Source organism: Thermomyces lanuginosus (assembly GCF_041956635.1).
Source record: "Thermomyces lanuginosus strain ATCC 200065 unplaced genomic scaffold VTN49scaffold_27, whole genome shotgun sequence".
NCBI classification, from domain to species: Eukaryota; Fungi; Ascomycota; class Eurotiomycetes; order Eurotiales; family Trichocomaceae; genus Thermomyces; species Thermomyces lanuginosus.
Genome location: NW_027192361.1, coordinates 2,089,578 through 2,115,295, shown reverse-complemented (window position 1 = coordinate 2,115,295; position 25,718 = coordinate 2,089,578). Strand labels below are relative to the sequence as shown.

The window sequence follows — 25,718 nt, the reverse complement described above, 5'->3', positions numbered from 1 at the left end:
GAGAGAATCGAATCCGTGTGGACAGTTTTCAAGGAGCCTGAAAGTTCTTAAAAGATTCGGCCTCGATAATTAGGCCCAGATCAGATCTTCGATCTTCGCTCTTCACCGCCTTCGCAACGCAAAGGTTATTGACATATTGAACCCCGCGAACAATTCATAGCTTGAATGCACTGAATTTTCGTACACTCTGACCTCGAAATCATAGCATATTCCACCGGGAAACTTTCTACGGAATCAATGTCGGACCAAAAAGTCTACCGGGCGACTACGACTGCGCCGGTCAACATTGCTGTGATCAAGTGAGGAGCATCCTCGGCGCAACTGGTGCCCAAACATTTGAAGACAATTAAAGGCAACAACATAAATCCTGACGTAAAGCAGATACTGGGGCAAACGAGATGCTAGTCTCAACCTCCCGACAAACTCCTCGCTCTCGGTGACGCTGTCGCAGCGCTCCCTGCGCACGTTGACCACCGCCTCCTGCTCCGCGAGCTACCCCGCTGGGGACACTCTGACCCTGAATGGCGCGCCGCAGGACATCACGTCCTCGAAACGAACCCTTGCATGCCTCGAGGGCCTCCGTTCACTACGCCGGGAGCTCGAAGCCAAAGACCCCTCGCTTCCCAAGCTGTCGAATTTCCCTCTGCGCATCGTCTCAGAGAACAACTTCCCCACGGCTGCTGGTCTCGCCAGCTCCGCCGCGGGCTTTGCTGCCCTTGTCCGGGCCGTAGCTGATCTGTATGAGCTCCCTCAGTCGGCGACAGAGCTCAGCCGAATCGCGCGACAGGGTTCGGGCTCGGCCTGCCGTTCCCTGCTCGGCGGCTACGTGGCCTGGCGCGCAGGCACGCAGGCAGATGGCAGCGACAGCATCGCGGAGGAAGTGGCGCCGGCATCTCACTGGCCCAATATGCGGGCGCTGATTCTGGTCGTCAGCGCCGCCAAGAAGGACGTTCCCAGCACCGAAGGCATGCAGACCACCGTGGCCACATCCGAGCTCTTTGCAACGAGGGCGAATACCGTCGTTCCGGCTCGTATGGACGCGATTGAAAAGGCCATCCACAACCGCGACTTCCACACCTTTGCGGAGGTCACCATGCGGGACTCCAACACCTTCCATGCCGTGTGTCTGGATTCTTGGCCGCCCATATCGTACATGAACGACGTCTCGCGCGCGGCTGTCCGGTTAGTTCATGACTTGAACCGCATTGCGGGACGTACCGTTGCCGCATATACCTTTGACGCCGGCCCGAATCCCGTCATTTACTATCTGGAAGAGGATTCGGATATCGTTGCAGGAACCTTCAAGAGCATCCTTGGCAGTGGCGTTGAAGGCTGGGAGGGCCCATTCAGCGATGTTTTGCAGAATGCCAAGGGCGTTGATCTGAAGAGCCTCGACTCCCGCGCTGTCGACGTGTTAGGGTCGGGGATTACTCGGGTTATTCTGACGGGTGTGGGCGAGGGCCCCGAGAAGGTCGACACCCATTTGGTGGGTGAGAAGGGAGAGATTTTGAAGAGTCAATAATCTATTAGTGACATTCTTTGGTTGGTTTTCTCATCATATATCAGTGCCCGTTAAGATACCAACGTGGTTCAATACATTGCATGCACCTGTGGATCATCATTCATCATCAATCCGTACCAGGTCTACTTATCATACATCGTGTAGAGCTACGGAACCTTTCTTTTTTTTTTGTTTGACCGAATAAACACCCCAATCATCCAAGCAACGCCAACTTAGCAAACTCTTTCACCGGCGGCGCCTCTGGCTTCGGTCGCTGGAGCGTCTCCAACAGGACCGCCTGACCACCCGTTGGGCGCGGGAGACCGTCCTCCGCCTCTGCAGCAGCCGTACCGGCAGGCGGAGTACCAGTCGTAGTTTCAGCAGCAGCAGGGCTTTTCTCGAAAACATCGTCGAGACAATCCCTGCACATTGTCAATACGTCCTGCAGGGCCCGTTCCACTGCGATCGCCCGCTCTCGCATGCCGCGCCGCAATAGTGCTTCCACCAATGCTTGGATCTCGTCGTGGGTGCTGTTCACTCGCTCTATCAGACGCCGTACGCTATTCACGAGGTACTCCTCTTCGTAAACCGTGCCTTTCTTGCCCTTTGCACGTTTCCGTTCCTCGCGACGGCGCGTTTTCGAAGTCCGCCGCGTCATCGCTGTCCCACCTGTGTACCGTGTGAACAGGCTTTGGCCCGCCATGGTACTGGCGTCGGTGGGAGCCAACGAAATGTTATCGGGAATATCTGCGCCGGCGAAATCGGTGGAGGTGGGATCGCCTCCGTAGAAAGCCAGCGGGTCGGCGGCGCGTTTCTCGCGAAGCTCGCGGATCCGCGGCACCTGCGCATTGAGCTGGCTTTTGCAATCCGCGAGGAAGTCTGTCGTGGAACCCATGGCTTCAGCCAAGCCTGTGTCGACGATTTCCGGGATCAGGGACTGCATGCCATGCACGGTCAGGATACGGGTGGCATCGCCGAAGCGCGAGCCGCGGCAGAAGAGTCGCGCCGCGTTGGCATAATCTTGCAGATGGTCCGCGTATATCTGGGCACCAGAGACATAGTCTTTGTTTTCCTCCACTACAGTCGTAATAAGAGCCATGGCATGGTCCCGGAGTTCGGATTGCGACAATGGCACCATTTGCGCGCAGTAAAGCGACTCGCGCCAGTAGTGTGCAAGTTGATAAGCTTTGTAAGCCTGTTCGTACTGGCCGAGGGACTCATATGCTAGGTCGTGGTTAGGGCCGCTGTTTAAACGCACGAATGAAAAGGAACTTACCAATCGCCGCTTCTTTGTAGTTGCTTTGGTCGTACAGATAGTCTGCGTAGAGTTGAGTCATTTCACGCAGCGGCTCCGGCTGATACTTGTAGAGCTCGAGAGCATCTGTGTAGAGAGTATGCTTCACGACGTATTGCTTCAGCTCCTCATACTCATTAAGTGCAAAGAGATGACGAAGTGCTTTGGCGAAGCGGCTCAAATAGTTGTCGATTTCGAATTTCCGGCGCAACTCGGGCAATTTCTGAAGTTTGCGCAGGAATGGCAAATACTCCCGCGGATCCTACGATTTTGTTAGTGGCAAGAATGAGTCACTGGGGAACGAGAATCGCCTACCCTTTGAGCTTGTTGGGCAACCAGCAAAGTCAGCTCAAGGTCATACAACCCCAAAGCTTCGTTATACAACAGATTCGCGTCTGTCAAAAAGCACATATGCTCAACTGCTTCTTCCGCCTTTTCGGGCTCTTGCACTGTGGACATTGTCAGCGTTGTCAGATTGGATAGAGAGACATATGACGAACCTCTCAGATCAGCTACCAGCCGCAGACCAGCCTCCAAATCTGGTGGTTTCTTGCACACGTGTGCCGTAATCAAGTTTTGCAGATTAGTACTCATTTTGTTCTTGAGAGCGGCCACGAAAGCGTCACATATGCGGTTGACCTTGCTTTCCTTGGATTTCTGCGGTAGAGCACTTGTGACAGAGGTCGATACACCGGCAGCGGCTGCAGCATCGGCCTCCGGCTTTGATAGCTTCAAAGTGTCCTTGTACAGGGTTTGAGAAACATCTTCTTCCCTACAGGTTGTCAGCATAGCTTTGGCAAGTCACCTTTCGATCACGTACTTCAATCGAGACAAAAACTCGTCGATGTACTCCGGCTTTTTGACCTGCTCAATGAACAAGGGAACGTTTTCCATCAACTGTTTCGGAGCGTAGTCATGCAGGATATTCATGTCCACAATTTGGCTACGGCAGGCCAGATAAGCGGAACGATAGTCCTTCTTATCGATGAAACCACGTATCGCGGCAAGAACTAATGCCCGCGGATAGATTGTTTCGAGATTCCCTCGGGGCATTTGCAGTGTTACTGCAAAGGACGTAGGTGTGACAGTTACCAAGCGACCACCGCGCTCAATGTTTCGACAGCGTTCGTCCGTCTCCGGAGTATCCGCCGGAACATCCATGTCTAATCACGAGTCAGCAAGCATAGGTTCGAGAGGGTGTTCACACGTACCTTCAACATTGGTGAGATGAACAAACTTCAATAGGTGCTGAGTAGTAGTGAAGAGAATATGGTTAGGAGTGACCATAAAAGAAGAGCAGTTTTTGACCAATTCCCGCTGATTAGCGAATAGAGCTCCTGACCTAGAAAGCGCGACCAAGACGTCCTGAAACCGTCAGCAGTGGCGGACTACCAATCGACTTGTAACGTACCTGATCCTCGCCTATTCGAACGGCATACGCCCAATGGGTATCGGCAGGTGGGCTATTAGCCCAGTCCTCAACGCCATAATCACCGGCATCACTCTGGATAACGCGAGAATACGTGACGATTCCCGAAGCAGACAATTTGGAGAACCATAAGTTTCGGTGGCACAGGCTGGAGAAAATGCGCTGAACATGTTCCCCTTCGGCAGCTTCGTAGACGACCTTGGACTCACGCGTCTCCAAAGCGGTCCGCTCGATTTGGCTCTTGCCAGATTCCCGGTGAGTCAAAACATACACTTCGTTTTCATTCAAGAAGGCAATCTGCCGTGGTCGGTTCTCTGTAGCGGTGGGCAACGGATAACTTGACTCTAGCATAGGTTCTGGAACGGGTCGCTGCTTGATTGACCAAGCAAATACAGAGAAGTTATCCCTTGTTAGAACCGCTATCCGCTCCCCGGTTCGGCTGAACGCCACATCAACTATATTTGCATCCATGGCCACTTCGCAGTGAGCCATCGGTGGCGGAACACCGGAAAGCCTCAGCGGAGTGAGTTTGAGCATTTCTACAGGTAGTTAGAATTTTGTGGTGTAGTCGATGCTCGACTCAACTTACTCCCATCAATGACACCAACAGCTCCTATGTCGTCTGGCACTGCAGTCGAGCCATGCGACACGTCAAACACCCAGTCCATGTCGAGGAGTGTAGCTGGAGGCAGTCAGCTAGCAGTCGGGCAGAACTCTCTGTGGTATACTCACAGGGAGAATTCGTAGCTAGACGCAGTGCTTTTTCCTGGTGCCAGCGAGCTGATACAGGGCGAGAAGCGTTTGGAGGAACAGCGATTGGAATCTCTTGTTTAAGGTAATAGTGATAGTTGCCCATTGTCCACAACTGGACTCGATCCAAGAAGCTGACTGCCAATACAGTTGAATCGATATTCCAATTCAATTGGATGTTCGACGCCCATGTTGAGCGTTCCTCCTCAGAAAGCCTGAGAGTGAACTGGCCATGGCGCAGGCCATTCCTCTCGAAGAATACCACATCGATGCGGTCGTCCCGTCGTTGAATTCCGGCAATCAAGTTACCTGCTGGTCGCCAACTCAACGCTCCTTCAAGATAGTCTACAGGCTCGCTGACGCTATCCAGAGTACCCTCTCTCGAGTAAACCCTGATAACTCTGCGAACATCGGGTTCAATGCTGTTGATCGCGACAAACGCCCCGTCACCGCGCCAGCTGATCGTTGTTTTGGAGTCATCATACGGGCTTAACTTTCCTTCATCCACTTTTTCCGGCATCGTAGGATCCCGGAGCGCTTTTGCCCGCTTGCCCTGAAACTGGGTCTCCTTTTTACCCCAGCCCACAGACACATGACGAGAGAGTTTCAGGTCCTCCGGCGTAAACGTAATTTCGGCCACATTTTCAAACTCCCGCGTCATGTACAACAGAGTTCTTGCCCGCGTGGTGATAGCTAGGAGCTCCTCATCGGGCGACCACGCAGCGGCGGTGATTCCGGTATCAACCGAGCCTAGAATTTCAATTTTGTTCTCTCCCGGCTGGGGATCTTCGCGAACGATAATGATGTCCCCGCCTTCCAGAACAAGGAGCGCTGTCAGATTATCTGCAAAGTAATGCAGCGACAGAACCCGATCACATGGAAGATCGGGCAGGGGACACGGCGCATCCCATGATGCAATGAGGTCAAATTCCTCGGGCGAAACATGTGCATTGGAGACATGACTTCCCGGGCGTTTCCTCCTCAGTTCAATGACAGGTTTTTCCGGTGCAGGGCCAAAGGTACAAATGATCGAGTCAGTGGCTGCATCCCAGGCCGTCGCGGTTAGTGGCAGATCGGCCTGGAGCTGCACCTCCGCTAAGCGCACACTTTTAAGATTGCGCATTTCTTGATCTCAGTTAAACGGTCTCCATTAATGGTGTCAGTTCTGGATTTTCCAAGCCTGTGCGGGTTCTTCGAAAGCGCCCGCATCTGTTCAAATCCTTGGTGCAAATTCATTGATCTTCTGAAATTCACCACTTTGCAAAGAAAAGCCCACTTACCCAATGCGGTATAGACCCTGGGTTAAACTAAGAAAATTTAAGGCTCAATCATTAAAGTTGCACAGATATTCATACGTCCGCTGATCGACTGATATTTTAAAAAAGGTTACCGAAGTAAACGGTGAATCAAATGCAGACCGAGCACTGCTCCCTAATTCTTCCGCCATTCTCACTGTTTTGAATCGACAATAGAGTACGGTGTACAGAAAGCCCCCCTAAATATGAGTCACTGCCCTTAGGGTTAGGGTTAAAGTTCGATTCCGGAAAAATCGCAACGAATTTACCAATCAGGAACTCCGAGAGCAGTGTGCTGCTCGGGACAGTGGGCCGGCGAAAGTTAAGCATGGCGGCGATGGCGCCCAGTGACGCGGATGATGCCATTCTGGCCAGCAAAGTCTGTCGATCACATGCTACCAGAGGCTCCATCAATCTTATGCTTGTCGCATTTGCTGCAGGGAGGAGCTGCGCGGTCTGTGACTTCATCCTGGCGTCTACAGAGTTTCTGTCCGGGTGATTTAGGATAACTCGGCTAACACTGACGACAATTAAGCCGAGGAACGGGTGCAGGTGTGAATGCCCCCAATTCCGCAGTCAAGGAATCCAGATGGATACAATTGATAAGCTCAATGATGGAGTTGCGGCGTGGTTGGGCGGGTGAACAAAATGCCGGTCGGGATTGGAGAAGCTGCTTGCAGTTCGTGCAAGCAAGCACTAGTTAGTCTCGCCGGCGATGATTTGTGACCTCGAATGTTCGACGTCATTCCAAGGAAGGACACTTGCAATCCTGGACAACATCCCTGCACTCTGTTCTTGCACACACGGCCAGCAGAATTTATGAATTGAATATGAATTTCGTAGACCCTTGAAGGGGCATAGGGCAAGGACCAACTGCCGGCATTACTAATACTTGGAGCTGGGGCACCGAGGTTCCGTATGAATTTTTTGGGAGAAAATCCTATCAAACAACAAAGACTCGCGAGGACGCCGAAGAGGAGAATTGGAGAAGGAAAAAAAAAATTCAATTTTTCACACCGGCCTGCCCAAACCAGTTAACAGCGCCACGTCTCGGCCCAGGTCCGATCGGCTTCGGCGTGGTTGTGGTTCTATTTTGGCTGCTTAAATTGGCCCCGATAAGGATCTGACCCGGCCACCGGAGCTCCAGTGGCCCAGCTATATTTTTTTTGTGAGTCAAGCTTGATTTTTTCCCTGTTCTCCAATTTCACCAACAATTAACTAACCTGTGCCAGTCATTCGTTTTATCTGATCAAACTCTCCTCTCTTTCGCCTTCCTCCCTTCGTTGGAAGACCAGCGAGCAACAGGACAGGGATGGCTGTCCGTTCAATGCTGAGTCGCCAAAACACGGCCGCGTTCACGCGCCGCTCGCTGGCACAGGCTTCCAGGTCGCCATTGAATGGCGTGCGCGCTCCGTCGCCATTCGCCTCGGGTTCGAGGCAAATCGCGCCGCAGATTTCTCGCCGCGCCTTCACGACGGACGCGCCGCGGCCCAAGAAACGCTTTCGATTCCTGCGATGGACATTCCGTTTGACTCTTCTGTCGGGTCTTGGCTTGACCGGATACTTAGCGTATGGAATCTACCTTCAGCGACATCCTGAAGAGCAGTTTCCACCTGATCCGAATAAGAAAACCTTGGTTATTCTGGGTGCGTATTGGTCGCGAATGGAGCTGGTCGCTCCGCTAACGCGCGCATGAATTGTAGGCACGGGTTGGGGTGCAATCTCTCTGCTGAAGAAGCTGGACACCGAGAACTACAATGTCGTCGTCATCTCTCCTCGTAATTTCTTCCTGTTCACTCCGCTGCTGCCCTCATGTACAACTGGCCTGGTCGAGCATCGTTCGATCATGGAGCCCGTCCGAAACATTCTTCGTCACAAGAAGGCTACGGTTAAGTACTATGAAGCCGAGGCCACCAAGATCGACTACGAGAACCGCGTCGTACATATCAGCGATGATTCGGAAATCAAGGGCGACGTCTCCCGCACTGTTGTCCCGTTCGACATGCTCGTCGTGGCTGTGGGTGCTGAGAATGCCACTTTCGGTAAGTGCTTGACTGGGGATATCTGTCAGTTCCCATTGCTGACTTTTTCCAGGAATTCCGGGAGTCAAGGAGCATTCGTGTTTCCTGAAGGAAGTTGGAGACGCCCAGAAGATCCGCAAGCGCATCATGGATTGCATCGAGACCGCAGTTTTCAAGGACCAGCCGGAGGAGGAGGTGAAGCGCTTGCTGCATATGGTGGTTGTCGGTGGTGGCCCGACGGGTGTCGAGTTTGCCGGCGAGCTCCAGGACTTTTTCGAGCAGGATCTGCGCAAGTGGATTCCGGAGATTCAGGACCATTTCCATGTGACGCTTGTGGAGGCACTTCCCAATGTAAGTTCCGCGGACGTGGTCCCTCCTTGACAGTGCGTTGCTCACATAATTCACAGGTGCTGCCCATGTTCTCGAAGCAGCTGATTGACTACACCGAATCGACCTTCAAGGAGGAAAAGATTACGATCCGGACCAAGACCATGGTCAAGAAGGTTACGGACAAGTATATTGAGGCCGAAGTGACGCATGCCGACGGCAGCAAGACGACTGAGACAATCCCTTACGGTTTGCTTGTGTGGGCCACTGGCAACGCGGTTCGGCCGGTGGTACGCGACCTGATGTCGCAGATTCCTGCGCAGAAGAACTCGCGGCGTGGCCTGGCGGTGAATGAGTATCTGGTGGTGAATGGCACGGAAAACGTGTGGGCGGTTGGCGACTGCGCCGTGACCAACTACGCGCCGACAGCCCAGGTGGCCAGCCAGGAGGGTGCGTTCCTGGCACGGCTGTTCAACACCATGGCCAAGACGGAAGCCATTGAACAGGAGCTCAAGCGCCTGTCCGTCGCACAGCAAGAAGCCAAGAACGAGGAGGAGCGCAACAAGATCTTCGACGAGATCCGCGAGCTGCAGCGCCAGCTGCGCCGCACCAAGCAGATCGGTCCATTCCAGTACTCGCACCAGGGCAGCCTGGCTTACATTGGCAAGGAGCGGGCGGTTGCAGACATCAGCTGGCTGAGCGGCAACATTGCGAGCGGCGGTACCATGACCTATCTCTTCTGGCGCAGTGCCTATCTGAGCATGTGCTTTAGCGGTAAGCTCCCGTTTTCTCTCTCATCCCTCTCCGCTCTTCTCATCCTGATTGCTAACGAAACGTTAACAGCACGGAACCGTATCCTGGTGGCTTTCGACTGGCTCAAGGCCAAGATCTTTGGCCGCGATGTCTCTCGAGAGTAAAATACGCAAAATCCAACATGCGACGCAAATACATCCTTTGGAAAAAAGGAACCTCACTCCCAACATTCCGTTGATTGTATACCGGGGTTGGGATTCCGCCATAGATACCTTCTATAGATCACGGGTGCGATATTTCTTTTGTTGATGCCATAGACATAGACTAGAGGGATTTTGGTTGGATTGTATAGTAATTACTTCTTTCTGTTGCGTCTTTTTTGACATGATTTTCGTGCGTCGTTCTTTTTGGTTTCTTATTTTTATTTTGCTTTTCCTTCGTCTGTTGCGTTCAGTCGATGGAGTATGATAATGTAAACTTACCGAGGTCTACTGTAATCGTCCTTTGACCATTCCAGTGTATGTGGACAGAAAAGTCTGTAATCAAAGAGTGTGACCCCCTTTAATGAGCATCTTCTGCTCGCGTTACTAAAGCTCAATTATCACTCTCAACTGTGGCCAGGTACAGTAATATCATCCCAATCCATTTCTAGACATGTACACCAGAGTCGAATCGTAGTAGTTACAGAGACGAGTCGATAGCTTGAACAGCAAAAAAGAACGAATACAATCAGAAAAAGAAGAAAAAGGGGAAAATAAAAGTCTAAAAAATACTCCATCCCCGTCTCTCCTTCCCGGCCTCCTTCCCTCTTCGACCTCCTTCCTCTCGTGATGCTCTCCGCGCAACTCCCGAACCTCCTTCCAATTGTCGCAGGCTCTCGATCTTCCGCAACGCCAGTTCGAGCATCTCTTTCTTCTTGATCACATCCAAATGCCGACGCACCTTGGGATCTTCGCGCGCAAACCGCTCAATTTCGGCCTCGGAGAGGTGCCTCCCTAGGCGCTGGTCTAGCTCCCGGGGGAAATGGTAATAGAATTCGGACAGAAGCTCCACGTTGAGGAAGAGCACCGCCGTCGCTGTGAGCTTGTCTGCCACCACGTCCAGGAAGACTTCCGGGCAGTAGTATTTATTCTTGAGTGTCGCGCATTGCTTAGATCGAACCGCGGCAATGCGCATCTTGAGGATGTCCGCACGGTCACGCAGGAAGATACCCTCGCGTCCTATACGAGCTCCTGTTAGCGATGTGATCGAACGTGGTTGTGTTATTGCCATAAGCATACCCTTTTGAAGTAGAGCCGCGCTGAATCCTCCCGCGCCACTAGCTCCATTTCCGTCCAACGTAACCTCCCCCTTTCGGACCCGGTCAACAAACGTCATCACGTCCCGCAGCTTTCGCTTCCCGATGCTCGCCTCCATTTGTCGGAAAGCTGCTTCGCAGGCGTTCAGCTCCTCTTTCAAGACTTTGTAGACATTCTCGCGTCCCTTCGTCCACTCTGGCTCCTCAACTTCGATCTCAAACTTGTACGGTTTGATGCAGTTCTCCACTTGGTCACTGGTGCTAAAGAATCGATCGTTAAGGATGCCATTGCACGCCTCCATGATCGCATTTTGCGCGTATGGATGCGAAGCAAAGGTGGACGACGACACTAAACGCTGGATGTGGTGTTGGAGTGCATTCGACACCACCGTGGTCGCCAGCCGTCCGATGCCCAATTTGGTCAGCGTCGATGTCGATGCGTCCAATTTCCGGATCCAATATGGATTGTCTGGATCTGCTTTAGGTAGACTGCTGAGCGGATCGGGTTCCGCGACAGCCACATCTAGGTCCTCAATCGGCTTGTTCCAGTAGCGCTGTGCCAGGATGTCAAGCACGCGCTGGTCTAACTCTTGCTTGAGCATCTCTCGCACCTGCGGACGCCCGAAGCTCTCCGCGAACTCCTTAAAGGAATGCTTGAAGCTATCTAGGGCTTCCGCCAGATACGATTCGGCACTCAATGGTCGGTCGTTGTACTGCACCTTAAACTCGTACGTGGCCTCTTCAAGTTCCTGACTGATGGCATCTCTCGTACCGGCGAGACTCCGTGCCATCGTCTGTTCGAGAACATGCATCAGTTTCTTGCGTAACGTTGGCACGCCCACCATGACGTCCGATTGGGATCCGAATTCGGGATGAGCGGAGAAATAGGCATTCTCATTCTTGACAATCGCAGAAGTGATATTGCCGCTTCCCCGTGAGAAGAGCATGGCTGTTTGGGGCACTTTAGAGACTACACCCACATACCCCAGACGCAATGGGTACTTTCGATCCGTCAGCATGGACAAGCCGCGCTCGGGTTCCACCAAATCCATCTTCGTGATGACGCCAATGGTCCTCTCTCCGCGGGGGTCAACCCTTCGACTAGCACGCAAGGCGGTAGAGTTGGCCAAGTCCACATCGGCTGCAGAGATGGCAAGAATGATATTAGGTGCTTGAATGTATTTGTCGCAGAGATCGGAAATTTTCTGCTTCAGTTCCGGTGGCTGATCAGTGCCCGCTACCTGGATATATCCAGGCAGATCAATGAGGGAAAGATCAGGGACATTGGGGGAGTAGATGTGAAGCTGGATCGGGTCGTCCGACACGCAGTCCTTTTCTGGCACCGCCCGGTTGAGATCCGTCAGGGTGCGCTGGATCTGCGAAAAATCCGTAATTTTTCCCAATCCGAGAGCAGGAAACTCGCCGTACTCAGTCTGGGAGTTTGGCGTGTTGATCAGAGTCAGCTCAATCGGACGCCGCGTCACCATATTGTTGCCCTTTGGGAGGAATTCATGGCCAACGATAGCCTCAAGAACAGAGCTTTTGCCTGAGGACTGCGATCCGATGACGACGATTGATGGAAGCGTGAGGGTATTCGATTGTCCGACCTGAGTCAGGATGTTCCTGATCTCGATCATCTTCCGCGTCAATACCATCATCTGATCATCCTCGGCTTCTCGCTGTGACCCTTGATTCCCGTCCTCATCTTCCTCATAAAGGTAGGCGGCACCTGTCGCGGCACCCACCGCAGCCGCTCGGCTGTCCTTGGGCGGACGATCATTTCCTGACGATCCGTTCTGGGATTCTCCTTGCTCGTCGAGACGCAAAATCTTCCGCATCCACTCAGGGAGCTCAATCTCCTCTTTTGTTTTTTCCCAGCCACGATTGGTCTGCGCTGCAATATCCTGAAGTCCCTCGAGCACAGTCGACGCCGCATTGCCAGCCGCCTCGGTAGCTTGGTTGAAAATGTCCTTGGCGAAGTTTCCAGCCTCTGTCAAACGATACCGTCAGCGTACTTGGTGCGACATCGTCGCCTGAAGCGAAAACTCACGTGCAGCCTGATACTGTATATAAGCGACACCAGCAATCATAGCACCGCCAAACATTGCCGGGAGACGAGCGAGCTTCAGAGCGAGGCGTGGAAGGATCCGGGCGAACGAAATTGAGCGAACAGCGGGAACATTATGAATCGAGTTCGAGCCGACGGGCCACGGCCGTCCGCGTAATGTCGTGCTATCGATCCGCAATAGCCCGCCAGTCCGGTTGCTGTGCAAATGGACATGGCGGGCGAGTAGGCCCCTCCGCAGCAGCGGAGTCAGGCGTTGGGAGAGGATCCTCCCGCTCATTATCGCTGGTTGAACATAAGGTGTGACAGCGAGACGACAATTCAAGTCAAAGACAGACAACAGAATCACATCCTCGCGAGGTCCCAGCCTCGGCAGATGGAATCTGTTGTGTGTTTGGCGGAATCGCGCTGTTGTAGCCCGGAGAGTGACGTGAAGGAGAGATGCGCGATCCGCTCTGCGGTCTCGGCGGGGCACGTGATACCGATTCGGAGTCTCAAGGTTGAAAGAGAAAGCGGTGAGTCATTCAAGGGGCAAAGGGGTGTGCTCCAAGAGTCCAATGATGATCGACAGCCATGGCGTCAGTTCTTGAGCTCCTAGGTTAGATTAGCTCTTGAGATATTTTCGACTGCTTTTCCCCGGAGATGCTCTGAATTTGACTGATAATGTTGCGTAGCTTCGTTATGCTTGAGGTCGGACACTCCCTGATTCCATATCATTGATTCCGTTAGAGTTTTCAAAAAGCCCTAGTTTTCAACGCCTTGTTTTATAAGCTTGTTGCGAGCTGACTCAGAGCCAGACACGATATGTGTCGGTTTTTGGTAAGCTCTTCCTTGCTATATGGAAAGGCTTTTTTGCTGATATTAGGCAGGTTTATAAAGGCCGCCATGAAATTCTTCTCAGCAAACTCATTACGGAGCCGACGCACTCGATCTTGACGCAATCCTATGACTCGCGGCTGCGACTGGTACGGACCATGCGGGAAACATTATTTGACAGACAACTGACCATGTTTGTTACAGGATACTCGCCGCCCGGTCAACGGAGATGGCTTCGGCGTCGGCTTTTACCCAGACCCCAAGCTTGGGCCGGAGCCGTGCATCTTTACGTCTACGCTACCCGCATGGAACTGCGAGAATCTCGAACGCCTGGCGAGCAAGACATGCTCGAACCTGATCTTCGCGCACGTCCGTGCTACCACCGAGGGCACGCTCGCGGAGAACAACTGCCATCCCTTCCAACACAACACGCTCATGTGGATGCATAACGGCAATATCGGGGCGTGGAAGTACGTGAAGCGGCCGCTGGGCGAGTCCTTGGCGGACAAATGGTATCTGGGCGTCAAGGGCGGAACAGACAGCGAATGGGCATTTGCGTTGTTCCTCGACCTGATGGAGAAGGAAGGTGCAGATCCAAGTTCAGACCCGGGCCCGGGAGGGTTTGGCCAGGAGTTCCTTCGTCGGGTGATGTTCAAGACGATTGCCAAGATCAATGAGTTTGTTCGGCGCGTCTCTGCGCAGCACGACGTCAGCGACGTTGAGACGCGCAGTCTGCTGAACTTCGCAGTCACCGATGGCCACACGGTCGTGTGCACGCGGTATGTCAGCAGCAAGACGGACGAACCCGCTAGCCTGTACTTCTCGTCGGGGACCAAATGGAAGGAGGGCAAGACCAAGGGTCACTTTAAGATGGAACGACATGACAAGGGCGCGGACATTGTCCTGGTGGCCAGCGAGCCCATTACTTTTGAGCGGCGTACGCCTCTACATACAAAACCTTGATCGCTTCCGTGCCAAACTAACATTCAAACAGATAATTGGGTCACCGTGCCAACCAACTCCATGCTCACCATCCACAAGCAAACTGTCCTCCTGCACCCAATCATCGACGAATTCTACGACGACGACCCCAGCCACGACCGGTCGTCCGTCTACGCCGTCTCCAAGGGCCTAGTGAACCCGACACCGCAGGAGCAGACAAAGGTCGCGGATTCTCTCTCCCCGCCGGTCGAGAAAAGCGAGGACGTAGCCGTTGGTAGATCACGGACCACGCCACCCGAAGTAACAGTTTCATGAGTTATCATCCATGCATGTATACCCATTTCCGTGCGTTTGTGATTTGTTTTTCCTTTTTGGATACATATACAGCGGGTTTGTATGGAGGATACAGGTGTTTGGAAGAGGATTGTTCTGTACTTTAAATTCCTTGGATTCATACTAGTCAACTGGATAGCCATTAAACAGGACCTAACGTCAATAACATGCACAATGTAGGAAACAGGGTATCTAAACGTCTCTATCGTACAATCCCATCATGATCGTCATCAAAATCCAAAATAAAAAAAAGCTAGTCATCCCCCGAAATATTTGCATGTCGAAAATACTTCATCCCAACCCAGGCCACCACGACCCAAACCCACGACATCACGGCCGTCATGACCATCAGCGCCGGATAATACCCTGTAATAGGTAAAGTGGGATCATCCTCGAGCTCCGGCGGCGCATAGGGCGTCTGTCCGACGTCCCACGCCCAGCTCCACACGCCGAAGCAGCTGCCCATGACGACGACGAAGACCAGCCAGGTCACCAACAGGATGATCCATCCCCACCATTCCGTCTCCGCGTAGTCCCAGGCAGAGTCGTCACTGGCAGCGGCGTGGGCGGCGGCCGCAGCAGCAGCAGCGGCGGCGGCACTGGCGCTGGTGGTACTGCCTCCGCCGACGACGGCCGGTTTAGGGGGCTTGCTGTGGTGATGGTGGTGGTGATGGTCCATGGTGTTGGTGGTTGTGGAAGTCGGAGTGATGGCATCTTCCGTTGAGGAAAGCGAGGACCGCGCGCCCGGTTGTCGAAGGACAGAGCCCGGAACATAATACGATGAGTCGGTACTAGACGGCGGCGTGGGGATGGATAACGGTCCAGGGTGATGTCTGGGTTTAAGAGGAATTTGGCCGTCGTGATTATTGTTGCTATGGCTTATCTCAGCACTGTTCCCTGCGGATGGCCGCCGCGGTACGGGCCGGGGAGGTAGGGACATCCTTTCAAAGCCGCCAGTGTTGGGACCAGGGCGATTTGCACCTGCCCCGACAGGAGGAGAAGACGAGGTAGACATATCTAATGATTGACTTCGCCGTGAATCATGACCGTGATGGGGATGTTGGGGATGAGCCCAGTACGTCGACTCTGGCGGCTGCGGACGACCTCCCACGCTTGCCGTCATCCCATTCTCCTCTTCTCTCGCTGCCGCCGCTGGGGCAGCGGTATAACTTTGGTCGGTAGCACCAGCACTTAAACTCGTGCTACGATGTCGCGATTTATCCGCCCTTGTCCCCAAGAGTGCCGCCTTTCGCAGCGACCCTCTTCGTCGCCGCATCTTGCGCTGATGCTGCTGCATGGCCGCCGCCATTGCACCACGGCCACCTCCCCCTCCTCCTGCAGGATCCCATCCCGTCGCCGCCGCTTGCGGGTCAGTCGCATCATTCCCAGTACTATTGTCCATCATGGCGGAGTGCTCTGACGCCGCCTTCCCCGAGCTCGAGTTCATCCGGAGGAATGGGATCTTTGAGAGAAGCGTGCCGGAGACACCGTGTTTGCTGTGTGCGCTGCTCCGAGTACTCGTGCTGGCGGTGCTGGCCGAGCGCGATCGTTTCGGACAAGACTGTTGCTGTTGCTGCTGTCGCCGAGGCGCATCCGCGGCCGGTGGTGTGCTTGCAGTGGTCGGGGTGTCGGCGCCACCATCTTCCATTGAAATCGGTAATTGAATTGGCGTAGGGTGGTTGTCGTTTTACTTGTACGTTGTGGGCAGGGCACTCGGTTGAGCTCCTCCCTGGTGGAGATCCAGGTCGATCCGTCTGGAGTCTGGAGATGCTGAGACGCCGCCATGAATCTGCAACAGCTGAATCAGTTGGCGAACCTGATTGGTCAATTTTCAAATTAGGAAGCTATGAATTACACTTAATGCACCATAATTACCAATTTGGGAAAGAGTCAGGAACAATCTGACTAAGCGCCGTAGATATGAGAGCGAGCAGAACCTAAGGACAGAAGATTACGAGAACCAGAGCTCAAATGAAGAGTTGGATCTACAGCCAACTGTTCTTTCGATGCCTCTGCAGACTCTGCGTGTCGAGTACATCGCAGCCAAGACAACAAATAATCGCACAACTCGAGAACAGTAGTAACCAGTCACTTGTTCGATTGAAGCTCGAACATGCTGGACAAAAAGCCATTCTCATCATTCCAGTCGTCCACTCATCCGCAAACCGCATGGGACGTTGAAAGCAATCGACTCAATCGAAACCCTGAAATGGGACCATACGACGTGACGACTTGAACAAACAGGTAAGAAAACGGGAAAAAAAAAAGGACGACTTTTTGGGTTCCACTCAGCGGGACAAACCCAAGAAAAAAAAAATTACGCTAATCCGGAATACATGCAGGCATGCTCTCAGGGTCATTATAGTGCTCAAAATGGGCATGTAGTGAAACAACAAACCAAATGGGGCATGGGTATTGGCTTGCTCAAGGATGACATCTCACAGCGCTTTACAAAGTGTCAGACACAAGAGGAGAATTCACACATCGCTTCAGAACCCACCTGAAAAAAACAAATGCTCAATCTGGATAAGGCAGGCAGGCAAATTCGAACAAGATACCAGTAAAATCATGCGGGGAGAAATGGAAACCCTGGGACGCCAAGGGAAGAAAAAAGAAAGCAAAGCGCACCTCATTATAGAGATACGAGAAAACTCAGGCGAGCGACCTTAGGTCTGGTAGCCGCCACCACCGAAGCCATTACCAAAACTAGCGGTGGGCGACTGGGGCCAGTTTGCGGCAGCTTGGGGATTCTGCCCGCGACCGTAACCAGCAACCCCTGGGGCCTGGACATAACCCTGAGCAGGAGCCCCGGAGAAGGCAGCGCCTTGTTGGTCCCAGCCGCGGCCGGCAGAATTAGGCCCTACAGGCGTATCAGCGTCGGCACTGCGGACAAATCTGGTTGGCAAAGTCACTCACCTTGCGGACTCAAAGGACCGGCAGGACCCCCATACTGAGGGAAGTACGGAGCCGTCCCAAAGGCGCCTGCCTGGGCACTGAAATCGAACTGACCCGTTGGAGGGCGGTCTTTGCCCCACTACGTTAAGTTAGAACACCGAAGCCAAGGAAACAATGAACGATTAGAACAACATACGCTGCACTTCAACGGACGACCATTGACGTTGTAGCCGTTAAGCTGGCAGATCGCCATTGCCGCATTCTCGTGGGTATCCATCTTCACAAAGGCGAAGCCACGGTCGGCCTGCATGCGCGTCTCGACTACGTAGCCAAAATTCTGGAACAGTGGCACAATGTCGTTCTGGGTCGTATACGGGGTGAGGTTGCCCACGTAGCAGGTGGTCTGCCACTGCGGGGTTTGATTGACAACCATGTCGTAGCTCTGGATTCCATGTGTGGGGAAATGGTGATGACCAAACGTCGCCGGGTTCATGCCCATAGCGGCCATGGCCTGCTGTTGAGAAATCGATGGCTGTCCTTTTTGGTTGGCCCAGTTGCAACGGATCGTTCGCGAGCCAAGCCACTCGCCATCCATCTTGCTAATGGCTTTTTCGGCATCCGCACGCTCGCGGAATGCAACAAAGCCGTAGCCACGAGACCGACCGGTTTTCATGTCCCACATCACACGAGCCTCAGAGACGGAGCCGAATGCAGAAAACGCCTGCAGCAGGACTTCGTCGTTGACCTCGTTACTCAGATCACCGACAAAAATGTGGAAGTGATTGGAAGTATCTTCCTTGTTCTGATTGCTCGACTGATAGGCCCAGTTGACTCGGATTTCCTGGAATGGCGTCAGATAAATCCCGTTACCGTATAGTCCATTCAAGCAGAAACCGGCGTACCGACTGATGGATGCGTCGGCCATTTAACGTCTGCATGGCTCTCTCCGCAGCACCGGGATCGTCAAACTCGACGAACCCGTAGTTCAATCCACGGTTGTGAAACTTCTCCACGTTGTCAGCGTGCGCTCATATGGCCAAGAACTAGGATCCTCCTGCATTACTTACATTTTTGTCCGGGATGATTTTGACGCTTTGCACATGGCCGGCTGTCTCGAAGATTTGCTTCAAGACGTCTTCAGTCACGCGCGGATCCAGACCACCAACGTAGAGAGCGCGTTTGTTTGGCTCCGGGGCGGCCCGTCGCACGAATCCGCCGCCACTACTTCCACCGGTAGGAGACATTACATTGCTGGACAGCGGAGACGTAATTGCGGTTGGAATGGGGTTTGTATTTTGGGGAATGGCCACGGTCGGTCGAGACGGGGGTTGGATTTGAGAGGTAGTTCCTTGGTTGCTGCCTTGCGTCGAGTCATACTGGCCCGGCGCGGTGCCAGATTGTTGGGGGGGAAGGGTCGTAGAGGTTGATTGAGCTGCATTATCGGCCATAGTGACTTCTGATAGAGTCCCCAAGGCTTAATAGAACGAACAGTGACCGTCAAAAAAGGGATTTCAATGCCAACGGCCTCCTCTCAGGCACTGTTTCTTTCTCCCCAAAAGCTTTGCAATGCCCCAACCGAAGGAAAAGCAGTTCAACAAACGTCGTAGCAGCAATGGTCCGACTCCTGTAAAGAATCCCGACGTTCCTCAAGCAAACGGGAAGTTAAGCTGGGAATGAAGAGGGAGGATGAAACGGAAAATGAGTCCTGGTATGCTGAGGTCCTGTAAAAAGAAAACAGTCGAAAAACAGAGGGGCCCCAGCCACCGCGACTCGTTGGGCCACAAAGACACACAGATGCACCGACGCAAAACACAACAAGCCCGACAAGACACGAACAAAAGAAATACGATGGAATTTAGATCTCTGGCGGAGGGATTTGCGTCTTGAACGAGATCATAAGTAAAAGTTGGGTGAAGTTTGGATGGCACATGCCGCGTTGAGGGGATACGCTAAACCAGGAACGGCTAATAGAGAGAGCTCTGCTGGGCGACTCCGCAAAAGCCTGAGGCCGAAAATCAATGGATGCCAATGAACCCTTCGGTGCTACAAAGCGCAAGTACAAAGCTTGGGTGCGGTCTGCGTTTCACAATTCAAGACCGCACCAGGAATTACAACGAAGCTCAATCACCTATTCTCTAAAGACCAGAAAGCTCCATTCATTCCAGTATGGCTCCATCGCTAGCCAACCCTGAAGCTCTAGAGGTGCTATCGGAAGCCGTCAACAATACAGTACTGCTCTCTCCCCAGGAGACAGCGTCAGGATCGACATGCTGACCATATAAAAGCTCATCGACACGGGACGGTTTTTCCGAACTTCAGGGTCACTGCCCGCACGGACACAGCTCAAAAGGTCTCTCCCTGAGGCCTACGAGAAGTTCCAGACTGCACTGGACAGCCTATTACAGCAAGTTGTACGTTTTTTTAAGGATCCTTCATCAAAGGGTTGTTGGCTGACACGCGGATAGCTCGCTGCTAAAGCGATTTTGGAAAAGGACTACGATGCGCTCACTGCGCGCAAGACGACTGGTATACCTTCGTCGCAACCGACGGCACCTTCCGCGCCAACGCACGACGTGACCATGACGGATGCCCCCCCGAGCGCCGAGGAAAAACCGATCAAGCTTGACACGGCCCAAACTGGCGAACCATCGGCATCGAAAGCACAGACTCCTTCCGTGCCTAGGATCGGCGACAAGGCTTCCGGCCCAGCCGAGCGGAGCGGGCCTCCACTCGGCGCAAGCGCCGCCGCCGCCTCTGAACCCAACACAGTTACTAAGCAGGAAGACTCTACAAAGGACATGGATCAAAATCTCCCCGTTACGACGGGTGAAGAACTGGATTTTGATGCAATGCTGGCGTCCATGGAAGGCAGCACTGGCAACAATGCCCTCGACTTGAACCTCAACGTTGACAACGATAAAGTTGGAAATGACAATTCCCTGGCAGGCACGAATTTTCTCAACACAGAGACAGGAGGTGGAAATCCCCAGCCGAACAATGACACCAATAGCAATCTCAATGCCAGCGCCCAAAGCAGCAATAATAACCCTGGCACGCTTCCCCAGGACACCGGGGGGGCTGCAGCAGCCAACAATCTCGCAGGGGAAGATTTTAACCTAGGATTACAGGATCTGTCTCAATCAGATCAGCAGGGACCAATCGACATTCTGGTACCGGGCGAGTCGAGCTTCGACGATCTTTTCATGGAAAAAGAGCAGCACGACGGTGAGGACGGAATGGGCGAGACCGGGCTCGCAGGCTTGAACACGATGGACGACTCATGGTTTGCTTAGCGTGTTCACCCTAACTGATTCCATACCACCGTGTCTGTAATATATTTCATAAATTAAAAAATTAATAATCCAAGATCTTTCCCGGACTTTAGCTCGACGGGATCGAGATTAGACGGAGTCGAAACGGCAGATGACGTCACAGACCTTGGCGACCATTTCCGGAGGAGCCGAAGGTCTGATTTCCGAGTTGGTTCTAGTCTTAGGGTTTGCCGTTGAAATGGCCAATTAGACGACCTTCCTCGGATGCTGTTTGACTCATTTTGAGGTTGAAGAATCACGGCTTCCCGCGGCTGCAGCGGTCTATCCGGCCGAGAGCTCATTGGGCATTTTCCCAAGCTAGCCGGTAAGGTCAACTGGTCAAGTACAGAATTTCCTCGTGGTTGCCTGTGAAAAGAGAAGGCTAGAATGCTAGGATCATGCAGTCTAGCCTGTGATACTGGAGCGCTTTAACTGCTCTGTGCTCCGAACGAAGAAGTCTAGTCTCGTATCTGAGATGATGGATTTCTGCATGCCGCCTAGTTGTGTGACTCAATATTCGTTAGACGGTTTGGCCGTCTTACCTTTGAATTTCGACTAAAATCCCCAGTGGTGGTTGTTTCTTCTCTGTCTCTCGCCCTGCGGTCCTGACCCGTCTGCGTGGCCATGTCAGCAGGAAGAGTTTGCTCGGCCCAAAGACTTTTGATCCCAAATCATTCGCATTTAAAGAGTCTTGGGACCTGACAGCCAAGAGGAACTGGAAGTTTCCCAGTCTCATATGATCAGCTCTGCCTGAGGCATCATGCGATCGCGCCAGTTGGCGCTAACAGCCCAGAAACTCCCACACTCGGCACTAGCAGCAGATCCCCCGCTCCGCCCCTCCCAGCAACTAACCAAAAGAGAGATGATGCTCCGGAACTATCAGTCCAGGCCTGGATGAGGAGAAGGGCGGTCCCTGCAGAACCAGCTGGAACATGGTTCCCCGCTGCCTGTGCGCAGATGGCAATCATGACAGCATGACTGTACGAGTATGACATCGACGGGCCGGCCGTGCTGCGGTACCTGTGTTCCGTGCGCGGACGCGTGCGCCAACTCCGTACTCCGTACCTGAGAATCGACTGCTAGGTTAATATGTTTTGCCAGTTGACCTTCCAATAAAAGTTTGCTAGTAATTAATCCGCCAGTCCGTTCGATCCGCTACTGGTGGGCCGATCGCCGCACCCAGACCCAGAAGCCAAGATAGCCTATCTCCAAACGAGCAGATGACTAATCAGGCAGTCTGGCCGCATGGCGCGCGTCCTGATTGGCGCCCAACGGCCCCGTATTTCAGACACCGGGCTCCATGCGTCATGATTAAAAAGACAAGACGAGAAGCCGCAAAAATCGGCCGACTGCTGAGAGCCGCTGGTGGGTGGTTTTTCTGTGCTCTTCTATCCCCGTTTTGTACCCTTTTTCCTGGCCCGTGTTGCTGGATCTGTCCATTCCCGCGTGGCCGCGGTTCATGATTTGCAGCAGCTTGCCCTGTTCGCGGGCGTGAATCGTGAAAGACTGGAAGCTCGTCCAACTGATCGACACTCCCTGGGAGACAAAAGCCAGCGGTTGGCCGCTCGGGCTGTATCACCGGCGATCTTGTGGAGATCGGATCCCGCCATTGCGGTGCTGTACACCGTAGGTTCTGCGTTGTCCCCTTTCTGAAGTTTCTTTTCTGGCCACTTGCTCTTCAATATTGGGCCTTAAAGTCGCCGACTCATCTGGGCCCAACCTGTACCTGCCTGTATACACATTCATTCTGCCCATGTTGTTCCCCAAGCGATGCCGTCGCGACGCTCATCCCTTCGCCGCATGACGTCCGTGCTGGATCCGTTACCTGCTGACCCTCATGGCGCGCAGTGGTCGCCGCCTTTTTTCAGTTCGGTGGTGCCGCGTCGATTACGCTCGGCCCGGCCAACTTCCTTCGGCAGCATCGACTCCCTCGAGTCGGCGCCCGCGTCGCCGACCGGTTTCTCCAACCGTAAGCATCGCGACGTCCTCTTGGCCAAGCTGGCGGGCTCGCGCGAGACAGTGAAGCGTCTCTTACACCTTCGCACCTCGGCCAATCCAGCATCCTCGCCGCAGCCGCAGTCGCCACGCGCTCCCCGGTCCACGCGTCCACGCCCAACGTCAGAGATTGTTGTCTCGGGGAGGAGGCATGCCGGGATGGAGCCGAATCTCGTCCGACGGCGATCAACCTCCCCGTCCAACTGCTCGACTGCCACGGCAAGGCGACCGGGGTCCCGGGAGCGAACCAGCAGCGACGAGTCGTTGGAGGTGACCCCGTTGGAGTTCCCAGGTCTGCGCCATGAGAAAGTGGTTGCCACGGGGAATGGCATCTCGGTGAGCCTGGCGCTCGCCGAGCCGGTGCTGTTCCTGCCCGGGTATGACCACAACGACCCATCGACGAAGAAGTCCGCCATTCTGCGGGGTCATCTCCGCATTAAGACCACCAAGTCGGTCAAGATCAAGAAGATCTCGGTCTGTTTTCGGGGGCATACGCAGACGGAATGGCCGGATGGTAGGTACCATGTAAACGTTGCTTCAACAGTCCGAAACGCCACTGACAAACCGTTAGGGATTCCGCCGAGGAAAGTTAGCTTCCACGATAAAAAAGATCTGGTTACACATGGACTGCTCTTCTTCAACAACGGCGAACCATCGCTGGTCTCTAATGACTATGGTGCCCACTACTACAAACTTGCCAACACAACGGCACACAGCACATCGCGGGAGGTGAAGGGCCCCGGCGTCACCACCACCACACGGGAGCTATTGAAGAATGGATCAAGCGCGACGTCGGTCACGCGGGAGATGTCGCGAGAAGTGAAGCGGCTGTCATGGCAATCGGGCCACTCGCGTAGCTTAAGTAGGCATGAAAGATCTCCGGGCCCAGCCCGCAACTATCACATATTTCCACCGGGGGATTTTATCTACGCCTTTGAGTTCCCCATCGATGGTTCCTTGCCCGAAACAATCAAGAGCGAGATGGGCTCCGTGCGATATGACCTTGAAGCAATTGTCGAGCGCGCTGGGGCATTCCGACCAAACCTGTTGGGTAACACCGAGGTGGAAGTGATCCGCACGCCAGCCGAAGGTTCCCTAGAACAGGTTGAACCCATTGCCATCTCGAGAAACTGGGAGGATCAGCTGCATTATGAAATTGTTATCTTGGGAAAATCCTTCCCACTGGGCTCGCAAATTCCGATCGCTTTCAAGCTGACGCCGCTAGCCAAAGTTGAATGCCACCGCATCAAGGTCTACGTGACAGAGAACATTCAGCACTGGACGCAGGACCGATCCGTCCATCGATTCCTGCCGCCCAAGAAGATTCTGCTTTTTGAAAAGCGGGCAGACTCACCCAGCGTGAGCACGTTTCCAGGCAGTACCATGCGGGTAACAGCGGGTGGTGGTATCGAGCGGAGCCGACAAGAAGCTGCCGCACGTGGTGAGGAGCAGGTCGACCGTCATGCCACGAGCTTACTGGGCAATCTCTCGAACGATGCGACTGTAGGCCCTACGGAGATGGAGTTCAATGTGCAGTTGCCAAGTTGCCATTCCATGAAAGGCAGGGATCCGGCTCATCGGCTGCATTTTGATACAACGTACGAAAATATCCAAATTAACCACTGGATCAAGGTACGCAATATCCAACTTTTACCAAATCGTGAATGTGGCCGTACTGACTTTGGTTTCAGATTGTAATGCGTCTCTCCAAGACCGACGAGAGAGACCCGAACAAACGACGCCACTTTGAAATTACCATTGATTCGCCGTTCCATATCCTCTCCTGCAAAGCCACGCAGAGCAACATCTACCTACCGGCCTACAACGACCCATCCACGGAGCCTGGGAACACGAGGGACCCACGCGAGTGCGGATGCCCACCGCCTCCCAGCCGGCGAGGAACGTCTAATAGCCTGCAGTCTGGTTCGGAGGATGCCCAGGGGCCGCGGGGACTACCGCGCAGCTTCACCTCAGGATCGGCCGGACTGGCGCAACCAGAGCAGGCTCACGTTGCCCCGGGGCCCAACGATCGGCTGGCGCGACCCATCCACCTCCTGCGTGCGCCGTCGTTTGCGCCTCCGTCGTTTGACGAGATCGAGCCGCCGCCGCCATTGATCACGCCGCCGCCAGATTATACGAGCGTCGTGGGCGACGTTGACCGAGAGGCCGTTTTGGCCGACTACTTCAGTCGCTTGTCATACTACGAAGAGCATGAAGAAGACGACCGAGGCTTGGGCCGGGTGGATGTTCCACTCACGCCGGGCGGGCGAGTCCATCGCAGCATGGACGTCCCGCGGGAGTGGGTCCGTCTCGGAGAGTCGACGGTCTAATTGACGAGTTACGAAACGGTTTGGATATGGATAGACTTCGTTCTCAGCGCGTTGGTTTTCTTTTCTGGATGGGCTTTGATTCTGTCGATGTCGTACATTCGATAACTAATCGTCTTAATTTGGCTGGACATGTCATGAAACGTACAGTTGTATATGGTTGATAATGAATAGTCTTAATTGGTTTTGCATACTTTTTTTTCTGGGCATGTTATGCGAATCCGAGGATAGGAACATAACATGAATGGATTATGACGTAGCCAGTCAGTCCGTCAGGCAACACTTTGGAGGCCATGTTTACGCGTAGTGCGAAGTACTAGTACTCCGTACAGCCCAACAGGCAAATCAAGGGGCCTTTCTTCAAACA

The 25,718-nt window shown here is 53.6% G+C and overlaps 11 protein-coding genes across 11 annotated transcripts; 6 read left to right on the top strand and 5 right to left on the bottom strand.

Moving 5' to 3' along the window:
• Positions 1-237: 237 nt before the first annotated feature.
• Positions 238-1,522, top strand: VTN49DRAFT_3065 (uncharacterized protein; the record flags this gene model as incomplete). Its single annotated transcript, XM_069410860.1, has 2 exons — positions 238-299; positions 382-1,522. 2 exons carry the CDS (start codon positions 238-240, stop codon positions 1,520-1,522), a joined length of 1,203 nt encoding a protein of 400 aa, XP_069269623.1.
• Positions 1,523-1,715: 193 nt separating this feature from the next.
• VTN49DRAFT_3064 (uncharacterized protein) lies at positions 1,716-6,097 on the bottom strand (the record flags this gene model as incomplete). Its single annotated transcript, XM_069410859.1, has 9 exons — positions 1,716-2,725; positions 2,778-3,057; positions 3,111-3,244; positions 3,296-3,567; positions 3,616-3,958; positions 4,007-4,160; positions 4,207-4,763; positions 4,814-4,906; positions 4,957-6,097. 9 exons carry the CDS (start codon positions 6,095-6,097, stop codon positions 1,716-1,718), a joined length of 3,984 nt encoding a protein of 1,327 aa, XP_069269622.1.
• Positions 6,098-6,469: 372 nt separating this feature from the next.
• VTN49DRAFT_3063 (uncharacterized protein) lies at positions 6,470-6,737 on the bottom strand (the record flags this gene model as incomplete). Its single annotated transcript, XM_069410858.1, has 2 exons — positions 6,470-6,483; positions 6,539-6,737. 2 exons carry the CDS (start codon positions 6,735-6,737, stop codon positions 6,470-6,472), a joined length of 213 nt encoding a protein of 70 aa, XP_069269621.1.
• Positions 6,738-7,596: 859 nt separating this feature from the next.
• Positions 7,597-9,534, top strand: VTN49DRAFT_3062 (uncharacterized protein; the record flags this gene model as incomplete). The annotated part of the gene is made up of 5 exons (XM_069410857.1): positions 7,597-7,915; positions 7,973-8,311; positions 8,364-8,641; positions 8,698-9,391; positions 9,461-9,534. 5 exons carry the CDS (start codon positions 7,597-7,599, stop codon positions 9,532-9,534), a joined length of 1,704 nt encoding a protein of 567 aa, XP_069269620.1.
• Positions 9,535-10,132: 598 nt separating this feature from the next.
• On the bottom strand, positions 10,133-13,012 carry VTN49DRAFT_3061 (uncharacterized protein; the record flags this gene model as incomplete). Its single annotated transcript, XM_069410856.1, has 3 exons — positions 10,133-10,590; positions 10,651-12,657; positions 12,718-13,012. The coding sequence occupies 3 exons, from the start codon at positions 13,010-13,012 to the stop codon at positions 10,133-10,135; spliced, it is 2,760 nt and encodes a 919-aa protein (XP_069269619.1).
• A 524-nt stretch (positions 13,013-13,536) lies between these two features.
• On the top strand, positions 13,537-14,805 carry VTN49DRAFT_3060 (uncharacterized protein; the record flags this gene model as incomplete). Its single annotated transcript, XM_069410855.1, has 4 exons — positions 13,537-13,551; positions 13,602-13,697; positions 13,753-14,485; positions 14,543-14,805. The coding sequence occupies 4 exons, from the start codon at positions 13,537-13,539 to the stop codon at positions 14,803-14,805; spliced, it is 1,107 nt and encodes a 368-aa protein (XP_069269618.1).
• A 271-nt stretch (positions 14,806-15,076) lies between these two features.
• Positions 15,077-16,471, bottom strand: VTN49DRAFT_3059 (uncharacterized protein; the record flags this gene model as incomplete). Its single annotated transcript, XM_069410853.1, has 1 exon — positions 15,077-16,471. The coding sequence occupies one exon, from the start codon at positions 16,469-16,471 to the stop codon at positions 15,077-15,079; it is 1,395 nt and encodes a 464-aa protein (XP_069269617.1).
• Positions 16,472-16,936: 465 nt separating this feature from the next.
• Positions 16,937-17,327, top strand: VTN49DRAFT_3058 (uncharacterized protein; the record flags this gene model as incomplete). The annotated part of the gene is made up of 2 exons (XM_069410852.1): positions 16,937-17,047; positions 17,166-17,327. 2 exons carry the CDS (start codon positions 16,937-16,939, stop codon positions 17,325-17,327), a joined length of 273 nt encoding a protein of 90 aa, XP_069269616.1.
• A 162-nt stretch (positions 17,328-17,489) lies between these two features.
• Positions 17,490-19,166, bottom strand: VTN49DRAFT_3057 (uncharacterized protein; the record flags this gene model as incomplete). Its single annotated transcript, XM_069410851.1, has 5 exons — positions 17,490-17,683; positions 17,740-17,857; positions 17,915-18,559; positions 18,621-18,722; positions 18,786-19,166. 5 exons carry the CDS (start codon positions 19,164-19,166, stop codon positions 17,490-17,492), a joined length of 1,440 nt encoding a protein of 479 aa, XP_069269615.1.
• A 718-nt stretch (positions 19,167-19,884) lies between these two features.
• VTN49DRAFT_3056 (uncharacterized protein) lies at positions 19,885-21,011 on the top strand (the record flags this gene model as incomplete). The annotated part of the gene is made up of 3 exons (XM_069410850.1): positions 19,885-19,947; positions 20,004-20,129; positions 20,184-21,011. The coding sequence occupies 3 exons, from the start codon at positions 19,885-19,887 to the stop codon at positions 21,009-21,011; spliced, it is 1,017 nt and encodes a 338-aa protein (XP_069269614.1).
• Positions 21,012-22,799: 1,788 nt separating this feature from the next.
• On the top strand, positions 22,800-25,354 carry VTN49DRAFT_3055 (uncharacterized protein; the record flags this gene model as incomplete). Its single annotated transcript, XM_069410849.1, has 3 exons — positions 22,800-23,538; positions 23,596-24,656; positions 24,716-25,354. The coding sequence occupies 3 exons, from the start codon at positions 22,800-22,802 to the stop codon at positions 25,352-25,354; spliced, it is 2,439 nt and encodes an 812-aa protein (XP_069269613.1).
• Positions 25,355-25,718: the final 364 nt, after the last annotated feature.